The following is a 14,618-nucleotide window of genomic DNA, read 5'->3' on the forward strand; positions in this document are numbered from 1 at the left end:
GAGTAATATTGGATGCGTTGATTGGCTTTGGGGTTGACGGTAACATGGGTATATATAGACACGAGTATGGGCATGTAGAATAGAGACAGTGCGCGTGTCGGGGAATGACGGAGAGATTCTAAATAGGAGAGGAAGGATATTATGCTAATTCAGAAACGAGTCGTCGATAAATGGGAACCGGTCCCATAGTGGCAGCTCCATGCCCTCCCACCCCGGGAACGCGCCGCTGACATCGATGGAGTCGAACAGACTACCCGCATCATCAGGTTCAGTATACCCTGCGCCAACCGTAAGAGGTTGCACGAATGTTTCTGAGCCAGTACTTTCGGCGAGAGAGAGCGCACCTCGCTGCGGCTGAGGCGAGTTTCTGCGGTTATTCAAGCTGAACAGCTTGCTCACGTACTTCTTATCACGTGGCGGGTTCTCGCGGAGTCGTTGGCGTTGTTCGTCAATGGCGTTTCGGAGGAGGTTGAGGATCTCAAAGTAGTGGGCTGCTTGGGCGGATTGTTGCGAGAGGACGCGGAGGATCTCGAGGGCACCGTTGAAGGCTTCTTCGAGGGTGGAGTCGACTTCTTTCTGGGAGAACATCGAGAAGCCGGGGATTAGGGCTGCGGCAAAAACGAGGGCTCTGAATGGCATGAGTTAATTTATGTTGTTCCGGGGAAAGAGCGCATAAAAATTGGACATACTTGAGAATGCACATGTTACCCAGCATTAGGCGAGACTGGTGTACCTCCAAGCACGTTTGTATCATGTACAATGCCGACTCCACGCAAGCATTCGCCAGCCTCGTGTGCGCTGGGTCCTCCAACAGTGTCTCGTCTTGTATAATACCCGGGGAGTCCTGGTGCAGTCGTGCCAGACGGACACCCAAAACTGAGATCATGAATGGCCGAGTGACTATGATGACAGCAAAATGATAGGCACACGCGACGTGAAGACTACCGATGATATGTTCTTGAGCGGCGAGACGCTCCTGGGGCGTGCTCGGTGAGGACAGTAGAGAATCAGGAAGGTTGTTACTCCACTGCTTGAGTTTATCTAGCAGTGACTCTGCCACCTCCGTTGCGGCTGCTTTGTCGTTATACAACTGGGAAACAACTTCATCGAGTATTTTGGCCATGGTGTATGAAGCGACAAGACTCTCGTCCGAGGTGCTGATGGGCTGTAAGGTTTCCAGATCCGCTGTCTCCGAGTTCAAGTTGGCCGTTGCAGGTGGTCGCCCGAGTATCGAGCTGACCAGTAGATCCAGGGTGCAGAGACTCATCCACACTCGAGTCCTGGACCCGTCAGAAGGAGAAAAGACAAAGCAGAAAGATTCTTACCGCTTCTGTTGCTCGTCCACCTGGAGTAGGGTATAATCCGTAAGATGCAGGCCTAGTGCCGCAGCCGCTCGCGCAGCAACGCCGAGGTACATAAAAGCAGCATTTCGTCGACAGGCACCGAGCATGTAGAAAGACATCAAAATGAACAAGCGAATCAAATCCAGGCTCGGATTCTCCAGCATGCCTGCAAATGCACAATGCTGAGCACGCTTGAAGAAAAAGCGTTCCGCTCGTAGGGCGGCAAGGTCATTCTTTGAAGACTGTGCTCCGATTGCGATCATGATATCTCGTAGCGCTGCCATTGTCTTGTTGGGCGTCTCGGGCGTTGGTTTCAGCATTTGACGAGCCTCGGTATCAGAGAGAACGTTGATAAAGCCACTGGTCTATTTGGCACCGTCATTAGTCTCGAGCATTACCAAAGAGATGAAGAAACATACTGCAATGTTATAGGTCCGGATATAAGCTTGCTCATCATTGGCTTCGAGGTCATTCTCGAACAAAGGCATGTCATCCGGGGTGTCAGTCTCCAGCATATCTTCGCTCTTGACATTGTGGGAGAATTGAGACGGTCCGATATGCTGCGTCACGGTGTCGCGCAACAGCTGCAAGAATGACAGCGAAGCGGCTCGTCCGATATAGACTGGATGGCTCTTAGCGACATTCTTTTGTAGTCTTTTCAGGTTGTATACCTCGTTCGCCCTGTCGATTGAGTAACATGCGAGAATGAGTCTTGTGCGGTGCCCCTGAAGTACCGGACATAGCAGGAAGTAGCTGCGGAAGACCTCTTGGTCTAACGCTTGCCGTATTTCGTGTCTGGCGGGCGACGTCGCGAGCAGCAGGCGTGCTAATCACTCCATAAGCATTGTTTGTCGGTCGCGACGTCGGGGAAGCGTTCGACCGCCGAAACGGCACGCAGGTGTCAGCACGTCCATTTCGCACGCACTTCGTACATGGAAAAGTGCCGCTACAGCGCTTCTTGGAAGCCCGGCAGGCGAGGCAGGCTTCCGGTGCCCGTAGACGATTGGCAGGTAGGACTTTGGGTCGCGGCATGGGAGAAGGCAGGGTGAGACCTGTCCTTCATCAGGTCATATTGAGTGTGGTGGTAGGTTTGGAAGAGCGATACATCCGATGCGATGAAGTGAAGGGTGTAGCAAAGCTAGAGGCACTGTTGATAAGAGGAATTTCGGCAAACGGCATGGAGATAGGAAATGCGGAGTCGCTTGGAGACAAAGCAGCCACTAATTGGCCACCCCGCATCCATGATAGACACTTGCCTGCCACCAGCACTTCGACAGTGGTAGGAAGACCACGGATAGATATTTGTGGCCTTGTAGATAGGTACTGAATGATTCTATATAGTTCTCCATTCTCAAACCTGTTGGTTATATCTTTAATCGAAAAGAAGTTGTGTTCTAAATCCGACCACGCGCCAAGAAACTTATAGATAAGGAGCCGTCCGATAGGAGATATATATTTGAGCAGATGGCAACAACACACCTCAATACCAGTCATGTCAAGTACTATACTTGGCCGGTTGAGTTTATTCAACCACCTGACTAGCCTTTCTCACCACTTGCATATATCATTTGGTAGCTTCCATTGGCTACATAGCTCCATGCCTTTACCTCGCCGAGTGCTTGCAAGTTGCTGCTCCATCACAAGCTAAGAACAACAGGCTACGACGATGTTTAGACGGTCATTTACAAATCAATTTGTCTCCCGCAAGGGCATTCTCGGGCACGATAGCATATACCTGACTCGATCTATCTAAACGACCTCGGGAGCTTGAGCTCTCACCGTGTCTGGTCTGCTATAGCCTGGCATCTGCAGCATTTGAAGCTACACGGACTATGCATAAGCATGGATAAAAGTTGTGCTATTGTCATAAAGCTCTGCGAGAGCACCTGATTCTTGAGGCATGAATTAGATTTAGAAGGGCTTCGGTTGTTGCTGATCAACAAGTGCCGTCTTGGTGGATGCCCGTTTGAATCTGGATGGGCATCGACTGAGAAAACCAAAGTAAACGTAAAGTTATTAGCAAATAAAAACGCTCCGGAAGCTCGAAAAGCATTCACCGAAGCCCAGAAAGAAATCCTTGCGCAGCAATTGGCCCGTCTTGATATCCGCAAGAAAACTCTTCGCTCGAAGAGACGCTACAGCACGTGATCTCGCTAGCAGTTAGCGCCAAGCAGGCCCACCACAGAATCCTATAAGTAGGCCCGTCCCCCCCAGCATTGAGAAAATCAAGCGACTCTACGTATGTTCTCCTCCCCCCTACCTTGGGGATTCCCTCCTCTCTTCGAAGCAATTTGCTAACCACCTGGCCTACAGTTCAAAGAATCACTTTAGAGTAGACGTCCCTCATTGAGCTCATCTAATGAGCCACACCCCCAACCCTTGCTGATGACTTCTATGTCCTCGATGCCCTAAAGTGAAACCGTTTTACTTCCGACTCGACCTCGCTTTCGCTGGAACGACTTGCTTCGGTGAGCTTGTGCCGCGATTGCGCTGGTCCAGGGAGTGGTGATGATCTTGACCTTGTCCTGATGTCTTGACTTCGGTCGGTCGGACTTGGTGGGTGTCGCGGAGGTCTGAAAGGCTTTTCTCTTTTGCACTTTTATGTTGGGTGTTGAGAACTGTTGGGTTAGCTAGTTTTCTTCAATCGAATACTTTGCTCTGCAATCTTCTTTCTCTCTATAATTTCGTAGACTTTTCTTGGCAGTTGACTGGGTCCAGGCGCATTCATTGCGCGAAGAAAAAAAACACTTGATCCGCAACGCGAAACTGCTCTAATGACGCGGTCTTCGAGACCGCAATTGTCTTGTGCTTGTGTTCTGCGACACAGCGATGTTCTCAACATTCTTCGACACTTTCACAACAGCCTCTTGCTCAACTCTCGTCTTCGTCTTGGCCTTCCCCTTCACCGTCGCCTTCGCTGTCGTCTTCTCAACCTTGAACGACCTCTTCCCATCCTTCCACTTCGACCCAGTCGACCCCGGCACCTCCCCCCTCGCCAACATCTCCACCACACTCTTCACCCTCTCCCCCCTGGTGCTCTCCGCCCCAACCTGCAACGGATGCAACACCCAATACCTCTCCGTCCGATTCAATCCCTCAAACGTCTCCCGCGCCTTCCCATCCCCCTTCAACGCCGCCTCCAAATCCCCCGGAACCTCAATATTCGCCGGCCCATCATAAGCCCTCCCCCACCGCCCATCCGCCTTCGCAGCCTCCACAGCCTGCAATCCTTTCTCTCTAACCCTCCCCTGCGCCATCAACTCCGTAATTGTGCCGACGTTCTTCGCGCTCCACATGCTCTTCGCGCGGCGCGGCGTGTACCGTACGATCCAATAGTCCGAGTCGATGGATTGAGCGCGTCCGTCGATCCAGCCGAAGCACAGCGCGACAATTACCGCTTCGGAGGAGGTGATGGAGGGGATTCCGGAGGATTTCTTGGCGAGTTTGAGGTAGAAGCCTGGGAGGGTGGTGTGGTTGGTTTCGAGGAAGGATTCGAAGTCTGTGGCAGAGGGGAAGGTGTGTGTTGGGAGGTCGGTGGGGAGGGGTTTTGGTGCTGTGGACATTGTTGGGCTGTGTGATTTCTGAGACAGAGGGAGAAGGTGAGAACGAGGAAACTGCTGTGAGGTTGCGGGTGATGGTGGACGTAGAGGTGTTCGGTGAGGACGGGGGCGGAGGTAGGTTTGGAGGTGGAATGGGCGCATAGAATGCGCTTGATTAGGTGGGTTTATAAGAAGTAGTCTTGCATGTAGGCGTAGAAGGATGGAAATGGCGTTTGAAGGAAGAAGTAGAGCTTGAGAGCGATGAGCAGGCATCGAGTAAGGATGTCCGTGCCCAAGCTTCACCTCCAACGCGAGATACGAAGCCCCGGCGGCGCCAAGATATATACACGTGGATGCGTACAGGAAGTTGGAGTAACTACGGAGTACTGGAGGGCTCGAGATCATGTCTTCGTAGCTTCGCTCATTAATCCATTATCATGATTAAATATCATACATCATTTCGTTTCAGCAGCCTTGTTCTCCGACGAGTTTGCATTACCTCCACCTCCACCACCACCCCCAGCTCCAGCTCCCTTACCACCGCCCTTGTGGCCTCGAGCGCTCCGTCGTGAGCGACCGGAAGAAGTTCCGCCTGATCCTCCTTCGCTAGGCTTGCCACCACGGTTGGAAGGGGCTTCTGCGCTTGGATTAGGCGGTTTGGGTTCACCACCACCACCGCCACCACCGCCACCACCTGCACGGCCTTTCCCACGACCTTTATCTGCGCCAGGGTTTGCCTTTCGCTCGAGAACAACAACCTGACTTTGTGCGACCGTCACAGGGCTGGCTGCAATGGCCTTTTGGAGACTTTCCGGTTCTGCAAAGTCAACATATCCGAATCCCTTCTTCTTGTCAATCTCGACCTTGATGACCTTGCCGAATGGTGCGAAAGCGGCATCTAGAAGGGGTTCTGTCACGCCTTGAGACGGATTGGCATGTTTGAGGAACGCTTGCGTAGCTGTGGGAATGGTCGGTGTCGTTGTGGATGGTTGCTTCCCTCTGGCGGCTTTAGGGGCTCTTGGGGTAGATGTAGATTGCACGGGTGTACTGGTCTCGGAACGTTGAGAGGCTGGTGTTTCACTAGATTGAGGAGTGCTGGGCTGTTTTGATTTGGCGTCCTGTGTAGGTCCGCCTCTGGGTGATTTGGTTTGTGTTTCCTTCTTGCTAGTTTCCGTAGCAGCCTGATCGCCTCTGGCATCGCCATCTGCGGCAGCCCCTCGTCCTCCTCTTCGGCGGTTACTCGGCGGAGCTAGCCCTAGGTCTCTTTGTAGAATCCTTGCTGCTGCCGCGGCATTTCCGCGTTCTCTTTTTCGCTCAGGTGCTGGCTGAGCCGTATCTTTAGGAGAGTTTTGCGCAGCAGGCGCCTTCGGGCCCTGTTTGGAAGCTAGGCTGATAGCCTGCTTGTTTGCGGCTTTAACAGCCTCCTTTGTAGCCTTATCAGCCCTTGACCTCTTCTCGGGCTTTCCGGCATCCGCGGCCGGGGCGGCTTCTTTGTCAGGCCGCTGGAGGAGTTTCTTCGACTGGATCTTCTCAGATTTTGCATCTTTCTCCGATCTGTGCTTTGCTGATTTATTCGCGGCTTCCTTTGCCTTGTTGGCCTTCTTGTCCTTGATATACTGGACTAATGGCGTAGTAGTCACGACTTCCTTCTTGTCCTCACCCTCTGCTGATTCGGCGGGGACAGCCTTCGTGATAGGTTGTGTAAGGCTTTCGAGGAACTGAATAAACTCCGGGTCCTGATCGATTGTTCCCTGGCGAGCGTCTTTGCGTGATCGGCCTCCCGGGACTTTGGCAAACGGAGCAAATTCTAGATTAGGAGGGCCAAGGAGTATAGGATCGTTGACGGTGTTACGGGCGTCGATGAAAGACGTCGACCGGACTTTATCGGAGAGAGGGCCGATGTGATCGCTGGATGTGACTTGGAGATATGCTCGAGAAGGACGGGAGGGTTTGGCTGGGCTGCGATCAATTATTGTTAGTCGCGAAGACTTCGCAGTTTATGAAGCAGCCTCACTCTTTCGAAACCTTTCCAGGCTTGTACTCGTTCCAGCCAATCTTCCCAGCGCCTGATTTCCATTCCGCGCCCAGCGCCGTCTCGAACTCCTCTTGTGTCAAGCCCGGGGGCAAACGCCGCACAAGGAGCTTCAGCCGCGGAGCGGGAGGCTTAGGTGCCTTTCTAGACGACGACGAGGCATTTTTCTGAGTCGCAGAAGCTGGAACTGGAAGAACGCCTGCTGTTGATCTGGACAGAATCTGCGTCATGGTGTGCCCGATCCGATGGTAGTCCGAGAGGGCGAACTAGATACCAGGAAAATCGCTGTCCGGAAATTTTCAAAATCCGCAAGATTCGACAGCAGGACAATTATATCAGCAGGGTAATCTGGAAGCTCAAATCGCCAGATGACCTGGGATGTCGGGTGAAGCTGCGAGTTCCCCGCTGACCATAAGGCAATAAATGCTCCACGCACGTGACTGCAAATCAGCGATAACCAAAGGGCTCTGCGGGGAAAGGGCGAAGGCTCATTCATACCTGCACCAGCTCATGCTGACCTTTCTTTGAGCCTTTTACCACATATATAGACCTCTCTACTACCTTTATTTGCTCTTACATTCTCTTTGCATTGATTTCGACATGACTGACAGCAAGGTCCCTCAACCAGGGCCAGCGAAGTTGAAGCGCAATGCTGGTCCCGATGAATGGCTGGAGGCAGCCAAGGATTGCAAATACCTCTCAGAAGCGCATATGAAACAGCTTTGCGAGATAGTAAAGGAGTATATGATGGAAGGTATGCAGCTATACACGGGAGTGTGAGGTCATCGTCACATGGGCTCTAGCTAATCTGTGCGCTTGCTAGAATCGAATATCCAGCCTGTTTCTACACCTGTAACCGTGTGCGGCGATATTCACGGCCAATTTTACGATCTCCTAGAGCTTTTCCGCGTCTCCGGTGGCATGCCAGATGCGTCGTTAGCCGAGCCGCCCAAAACTGCCACCATTACATCAGCTGATATTGAGCCACCGACCACGATTACGGACCCGAAGCTGAGGAAGAAGGTTAAGAACCCGGGGGATGTAGAGGATGAGGAAGGGGCAGCTTCAGAGGCCGCGAAGGAACGGTCTTCGAGTTCGGGATCGAATAGTGTGGGCGCCAACCGCAATTTCGTGTTCTTGGGCGATTATGTGGATAGAGGATACTTTAGTTTGGAGACGCTGACACTGTTACTATGTCTGAAAGCGAAGTAAGTTATCCAGATCGTAAGGCTGGACTTTTGCTGACACTGTGAAGATACCCTGATCGCGTGACGCTGGTTCGCGGAAACCACGAGTCTCGACAAATTACACAAGTCTACGGCTTCTACGAGGAGTGCCTGCAAAAATACGGAAATGCGTCCGTCTGGAAGGCTTGCTGTCAAGTGTTTGACTTTATGACACTTGGCGCGATTATTGATGGCCGGGTGCTCTGTGTCCACGGCGGACTGAGTCCGGAAATCAGGACCCTGGATCAGGTCCGCGTCGTCGCTAGAGCGCAGGAAATTCCACATGAAGGTGCATTTTGCGACCTTGTGTGGTCAGATCCGGATGATGTTGAGACGTGGGCAGTCAGCCCTCGAGGAGCCGGTGAGTTGCACACATGTCCGCGTATCTGCCCTGCTAACACGCAAATAGGCTGGCTATTCGGCGACAAGGTAGCAGACGAGTTCTGCCACGTAAATGACCTAACCCTAATCGCACGAGCCCATCAACTAGTCAACGAAGGCTACAAGTACCACTTCAACAACAACAATGTCGTTACAGTCTGGAGTGCCCCGAACTACTGCTACCGCTGCGGAAACCTCGCATCCGTGTGCGAGATTGAAGAAGACCTCAAACCCACATTCAAGCTCTTCAGCGCGGTCAGCGACGACCAACGGCACGTTCCGACGACGCGCGGAGGACGCAGCGAGTACTTTTTGTAAAATATCCCCAGTATTGCTCTTGTGGCGAATAGGCATCTGTTGCACCGGCGCTGGCGTTCGGCAGGGAATACCTGATTGATGGATTTAGCTCTTCGGGTTGGCTGTTGAGGAGCATCATCTATAACGATTTTAGAGCACGCTTAATGATATCTGAATATGTTGTATGACAGTGTTGCCCGTGTCCTTCATGACTTCAGCGCCCAAGATTGCAGGTATCTCTGAGAGCACTGCCGCGGTTAACTCCGTACACTGAGAACATTTAGCCACATACCTCGAAGCCTAAGGTCCCTTATTGGCCCTAGTTTCCACACGCGGAGACATCTTTCTGGGGAAATGACCACATTGGCCATCCGAGGAGGCCCAAAGTCCCTTCCCGGAACCGATCCCGTAATTCGGAACCAACCCCGGAGCCAGCTCCGAAGGAACAATAAGAACAACCACATTACTTCAGAAGCCAACACAACTAAACCCCACGCTTGTCCCTACACTTATACACCAACTATCCTGTTTCCTTCTCTATATTTTACCAATACACCCCCCTAGTTACAGTCCAACATCCACAAACAACCACAACCGAAAGAGTGAATACAGGAAAACAGGAAAATGCCCACCCGCACCTCCGTCCTAATCTGCGGCTCCGGCTCCGCAGGCCTCAGCGCCGCAACCTGGCTCTCCCTCTACAACATCCCCTACAAGATCCTCGAGCGGCGGAACGGCCCACTGCAAATGGGGCAGGCAGACGGCGTGCAGTGCCGGACGGTCGAGATCTTTGAGAGTTTCGGGCTGGGCGAGGAATTGCTCAGGGAGGCTTACCATGTGCTTGAGGTGGCGTTTTGGGCGGATGAGCGGGGCGATGGGACTGTGAGGAGGACGGGGAGGGCGGCGGATGTGCAGCCCGGGTTGTCGTATTGTCCGCATGTTATACTCAATCAGGCGAGGATCAATGGGTTGTTTTTGGAGGCGATGGGGAGGTTTGATCAGATTGCGGGGGAGCGGGGGGTGGGTGTGGAGAAGGGGATTGAGTATGGGTGGGATGTTCGGGGGGTGGAGGTGCTGGGAGAGAGAAAGGGGGAGTATCCGGTTAGAGTGACGGCAGAGAAGGAGGGGGTTGAGGAGGTGTTTGAGGCGAAGTATGTTTTGGTAGGTTCTTCCGGTTTTCCTTCTGGCCTTGCGGGTATAGGTCTGGGTGATTCTAATAAGAGTATCTAGGCCTGCGATGGAGCACACAGCACAGTCCGCAAAGCTCTCGGCTTCAACATGATCGGTGACAGCACAGATGCCGTCTGGGGCGTCATGGATATGGTTCCGCGCACCGACTTCCCTGATATACGGAAAAAGGCATCAATTCGTTCGAAAGCCGGCAACCTGCTGATTATTCCTCGAGAGGGGGAGAACTATAACCTAACGCGGTTCTACATAGAATTGCCAGCCGGGACGAAACCAAAAGACGTCAAGCTCGAAGACCTGCAGCAAGCGGCGAGGAACATCCTCAGCCAGTATGAGATCGAGTTTACTGAGACAGTCTGGTGGTCTGCGTACGCGATTGGTCAGCGCCATGCAGACTTCTTCCATAAGGATTTCCGTGTGTTTCTTGGAGGAGATGCGTGCCATACGCACTCGCCGAAAGCTGGTCAGGGGATGAACGTCAGTTTGCAAGATGGGTATAACATGGGCTGGAAGCTGGCGCATGTTCTCAAGGGATTATCTCCGCCGTCGCTGTTGGAGACATATGTTCTTGAGCGCCAAAAGGTGGCCATCGACCTGATTAACTTCGATCGATATTTCTCAAAGTTGTTCTCGACCAAGGGGAATGCTTCACCAGCTGAGTTCCAAGAAGGGTTTACCAAATCTGGAAAGTATACCGCTGGGTTGACGGCGAAGTATGATGAGTCGCCTATCACACTTGATCTGGGGCTGTCGGAGTCGTTGGCTACGAATGTGGTTGTTGGAATGAGGCTGCCGAGCTCGCAGGTTGTGCGGTACTGTGACTCGAAACCGGTGCAGCTGGCTACTTCGTTCAAGTCTGATGGACGGTGGAGGGTGATGGTGTTCGCTGGAAATCTGAGTGCTTCCAAGAACAAGGCGCAACTTGACGCGGTAAGTTCAATCCGTTGCGCGCCTTTCATCACGGCTGATCAGATATAGGTCGGCACATACCTCAGCTCAAGCGAAAGCCCGCTAGTAAAGTACCGTCTAAACGGTGGCGATATCGACAGTCTCATTGAACCAATCCTCGTCGGCCACGGATTGCGACATGACATTGAGCTGGACCAGATACCACCAGCTTTCTACCCCGTGACGGGCAAGAACCAGATCAAAGGTTAGCAGTCTGCAACCTACAATGTTCGAGCTAGACTAACATCAACTAGACCTCCACAAGATCTTATTCGACGACGAGAGCTACGCCCTTACCCACGGCCATCTGTATAAGCATCTCGGGATCAAACCAGAAAATGGAGTTATTGTGATTGTGCGGCCTGATCAATGTAAGTTGCTATTCTACTACCTTTCCGCCCAACTCTGCTCACACAGTTCTAGATGTCTCATCAGTCCTTGCCATTGACGACTACAAGCGAGTCGGGGAATTCTTCGATGGATTCTTGCTTCCTCAGCAACAACAGCAAAATGGGTTCGTTGAGGGAAAACTATAAATACGAGGAGCTGAGTATAGCAGAAAGAACTTGTATATATGTGGTGCTGTATAGACACCCGACCTCGTATACAGTACCATCGCCGAGAATGAGGCTGAATATAGATACCTGGATTCGGTGCAACCGAGAACCTAAAAGCATAGAGATGACTCTGAAACTGCAGGAAAATAAGCGCACTTACCACAATCTGCATAACCTTCAGCCCCAAGGACGAGGGTGAGGCATATCCAGGCAGGATCCGTCGCGAGGCCGCAGCTTACCCACTTCGTATCCCAGTGAGTGACTCACGCAAGGCTCCCACAAACCTCAATCGAAACCATTGAGACCCTCAAAAGACCCAGAAAAATCACCGGGAAACAAGAGAGATGTCTTGAATATACTGGTCTCTGAATAAAAACAAACCTTACAAACATGACCACCTTCCAACCAACCTACACCGTTGCCCCGCACCTCACCTCCTACAACCTCCCCTTTCCCACCTTCCGCGCCTCCAACCCGCAATACACCCACTACGTAGGCGGCGGCCTAATCTTCAGCCGAAGCCCAAATCTCGATGAGAATGGAGCCCCCGATACAGTCCCAACCGGAGACAGGGAAAAGTCCAATCTCCGCATCCTCCTCCTCCAACGCGCCCTAACAGACTCCTACCCCGGAGCCTGGGAAGGACCCGGCGGATCCTGCGAAGACAGCGACGCAACGCTCCTGTCGGGTGTCGCGCGCGAAGTCTACGAGGAAACAGGTCTCAATGTCTCGCATTTCGTGGACCTTGTTGCGAAGCATGAGTGGACGAGGGTTAAGCCGGATGAGGTGATTCGCGCGGTCAAGTTTACGTTTTTGGTCGAGGTGCATGAGGCGAGGGATGCTTTGGTCTCTGTTTCTGGTGATTCTGGGTCTCTGGATGGGGACGAAGGATTGCCGGCTGCTAGAGTTGGAGATGGGAGTGTGACTGGGCTCGCGAGGAGGTGGGAGGAAATGGTGAGGTTGGATCCGGCTGAGCATCAGGCGTTTGAGTGGGTTGGTGAAGAGGAGATACTGGGAGAGGGAGGGGAGGAGGGGAAGTTTCGGTCTTTTGCGCAGCAGGGGAAGGCGATTTTGGAGGGCTTTAGGATTTTGAAGCTGAAGGGGGAGGGGAGGGGGTGAGGGAGTGATGGGTGTCTGTCAAGGTGATTGATGTTTTTTTTTTTTTGACTTCTTATACGACCTGAATCAATGACTAGACTTCTACTTGATTATTTAGATGGATAGGGTCGATATCACCACCAATGGAACCCAAATAAGATTAGCCATGTCCCGCCTAACCCTATGCTGGGGGCGGTTTAGCTGCGCCGAACCCCAAGCCACGATATCGCCGGTGCCGTTCTTGCAGGGTTCGGTCTTTACCGACATCAGATCCACTGGCAATCTCTCTGTTAAAGTAGATCTAGCGCCTGGCGTTACCCTGCCACAGCCCTAGCCCCAAATCTTGGTCGGCCTTATGGGTGGAGCTTCAGCTAGCTAGGGTTGATTTCTTCTCGAAGTAGTATGAGTCTGCAGTAGCCCTGAGGTCCAGATTAAGGCTGAGATCGTGGCTAAACAACATGAAACAGCCGGCCTGTACAGACGAAGACCGCAGTACAGCTTCGACCCATACACATACGAACAGTCCAATCAATATGGATCAGAGGTAATGGTCGTGTGCAGATTATCCACTCACGACCAGTCCATGTAAGGATTTTTTGTGTGAACAAGACTGGACTGATATCTATAAGATCTCTGGATCTCCTCGGTCTAAAGCCATCTCTATACAGATCCAAACATTCTTCTCAGAGCCAACCCAAGTCAGCCCCAAGTCACCAAAATGCCTTCCTCGTCTAGCATCTTCGATATCACCCTGACAAACTGGGGCCCTCTCGCAACTTCATCCTTCACTCCCCCCGTCGCCTGCGCAACAATATCAACAGTCGAAGTCTACGAGACAGCAGTCCCCGACCTCCGCTGGACAGATTGCAACCCCCAGCGAGAGATCCTCTGCGACGCTCCAGAACCCACCGATGCAAGCGCATACGAAGAATACTGGGCTGTCAACTCAGTACTCGGAGGTAGCCAGATCGGCGCTTACTACTCGCCAGCCCCCGAATGCCCAGCGGGCTACAAGACCGTCGGCGTCGCAGCACGAAACGGGCAGAGAATCTCGCGCTCTGGGTTCCTTGCAGGCCCAACGCAGACCCCCGTCGAGGTCCCTTCATCTCTGATCCCCTCGGTGTTCCCCACCACGCCAGGGGTTACACCTACCCCCGTCCCGGAGCTCGACGAGGCCAACTTCCCTGTTTTCTACGGCGCAGATGATGCGCTCATTGCGCTGCTTGATCCCAGTGAGACAGCTGTGTGGTGTTGTCCGTCGTACGTTTCCCCTGCTCCCTTTACACTTACATTTAAGTAATCACCATACTAACACCCTCCAGTGCCATGACCGCCGGCTTCGACGGCTACTGCTCCTCAGCCCTCCCCAGCTATACCTTCTCCTCCATCTGCAACACCTTCATCACAGAAGGCGACATCGCAACATACACAACTGGTATTCCAAACGACAGCGGACGAACCACCGAGGGCCTGATCGGAATCATAACAGCTACCACGCAGAGCGTCCTCACCACAACGATTGCTCCCGAGCAAGCAACGGACTTTGTTGCGTTCTCTGTTGTGCCGCCTCTGACGCTCGTGCATAAGCCTACGGATTTGGTCTCTGGTGAGCAGGCGGAGTTCACGGGTGCGGCGGGGAGAGTCACTGTTGGGTTTGGACTGGGGAGTGGGAATATTTGGGGAGGTGTTGTTGGGACGTTGGTTGCGTCGGTTGTTGCGGGAGTTTCGGTTGTGCTTTTGCGGTAACTTAGGGATGAGGAAAAGCGTGTTGTTTTTTAATATAGAGAGAGATATGTTGGTATCTGACGGGGATGGACAGCGGGCACTGGACGTGCAAGTCCATGTATATTACTTGAAATGTCATCAAAATTGGGAGGAGGGCTTCTGTTCGCACTTTTCCATTCATTAAGCTTGGTTCTTCACGGCGGGGCCCGGGGGCACGTTGCTGCTTCCCAAAGAGCTCTCGATAACCTCGCGCTTTCCTGATTAGGCTGTATGGCAGACGGAAA

The 14,618-nt window shown here is 52.7% G+C and overlaps 7 protein-coding genes across 7 annotated transcripts; 4 read left to right on the forward strand and 3 right to left on the reverse strand.

Moving 5' to 3' along the window:
* Positions 1-98: 98 nt before the first annotated feature.
* Positions 99-2,485, reverse strand: BJY04DRAFT_228484 (Zn(II)2Cys6 transcription factor). The gene is made up of 5 exons (XM_073718851.1): positions 2,015-2,485; positions 1,763-1,965; positions 1,326-1,708; positions 690-1,280; positions 99-628 (listed from the first exon to the last, which is right to left on the reverse strand). Exons 1-5 carry the CDS (start codon positions 2,373-2,375, stop codon positions 145-147), a joined length of 2,022 nt encoding a protein of 673 aa, XP_073576507.1. The 5' UTR covers positions 2,376-2,485; the 3' UTR covers positions 99-144.
* Positions 2,486-4,114: 1,629 nt separating this feature from the next.
* BJY04DRAFT_213450 (YdeI/OmpD-associated family protein) lies at positions 4,115-4,906 on the reverse strand (the record flags this gene model as incomplete). The annotated part of the gene is made up of 1 exon (XM_073714885.1): positions 4,115-4,906. One exon carries the CDS (start codon positions 4,904-4,906, stop codon positions 4,115-4,117), a length of 792 nt encoding a protein of 263 aa, XP_073576508.1.
* A 431-nt stretch (positions 4,907-5,337) lies between these two features.
* BJY04DRAFT_213451 (putative nonsense-mediated mRNA decay protein Upf3) lies at positions 5,338-7,144 on the reverse strand (the record flags this gene model as incomplete). Its single annotated transcript, XM_073714886.1, has 2 exons — positions 5,338-6,841; positions 6,897-7,144. 2 exons carry the CDS (start codon positions 7,142-7,144, stop codon positions 5,338-5,340), a joined length of 1,752 nt encoding a protein of 583 aa, XP_073576509.1.
* A 267-nt stretch (positions 7,145-7,411) lies between these two features.
* Positions 7,412-9,011, forward strand: sitA (TOR signaling pathway phosphatase SitA). The gene is made up of 4 exons (XM_073721030.1): positions 7,412-7,668; positions 7,738-8,122; positions 8,170-8,501; positions 8,550-9,011. Exons 1-4 carry the CDS (start codon positions 7,515-7,517, stop codon positions 8,837-8,839), a joined length of 1,161 nt encoding a protein of 386 aa, XP_073576510.1. The 5' UTR covers positions 7,412-7,514; the 3' UTR covers positions 8,840-9,011.
* Positions 9,012-9,442: 431 nt separating this feature from the next.
* Positions 9,443-11,490, forward strand: BJY04DRAFT_213453 (putative phenol 2-monooxygenase; the record flags this gene model as incomplete). The annotated part of the gene is made up of 5 exons (XM_073714887.1): positions 9,443-9,979; positions 10,049-10,936; positions 10,985-11,159; positions 11,209-11,325; positions 11,378-11,490. The coding sequence occupies 5 exons, from the start codon at positions 9,443-9,445 to the stop codon at positions 11,488-11,490; spliced, it is 1,830 nt and encodes a 609-aa protein (XP_073576511.1).
* A 411-nt stretch (positions 11,491-11,901) lies between these two features.
* BJY04DRAFT_213454 (NUDIX hydrolase) lies at positions 11,902-12,630 on the forward strand (the record flags this gene model as incomplete). The annotated part of the gene is made up of 1 exon (XM_073714888.1): positions 11,902-12,630. One exon carries the CDS (start codon positions 11,902-11,904, stop codon positions 12,628-12,630), a length of 729 nt encoding a protein of 242 aa, XP_073576512.1.
* Positions 12,631-13,327: 697 nt separating this feature from the next.
* On the forward strand, positions 13,328-14,355 carry BJY04DRAFT_213455 (uncharacterized protein; the record flags this gene model as incomplete). The annotated part of the gene is made up of 2 exons (XM_073714889.1): positions 13,328-13,869; positions 13,932-14,355. The coding sequence occupies 2 exons, from the start codon at positions 13,328-13,330 to the stop codon at positions 14,353-14,355; spliced, it is 966 nt and encodes a 321-aa protein (XP_073576513.1).
* Positions 14,356-14,618: the final 263 nt, after the last annotated feature.

The sequence above is a fragment of the Aspergillus karnatakaensis genome, assembly GCF_047715665.1.
Source record: "Aspergillus karnatakaensis strain CBS 102800 unplaced genomic scaffold BJY04scaffold_3, whole genome shotgun sequence".
Classification (NCBI taxonomy): Eukaryota; Fungi; Ascomycota; class Eurotiomycetes; order Eurotiales; family Aspergillaceae; genus Aspergillus; species Aspergillus karnatakaensis.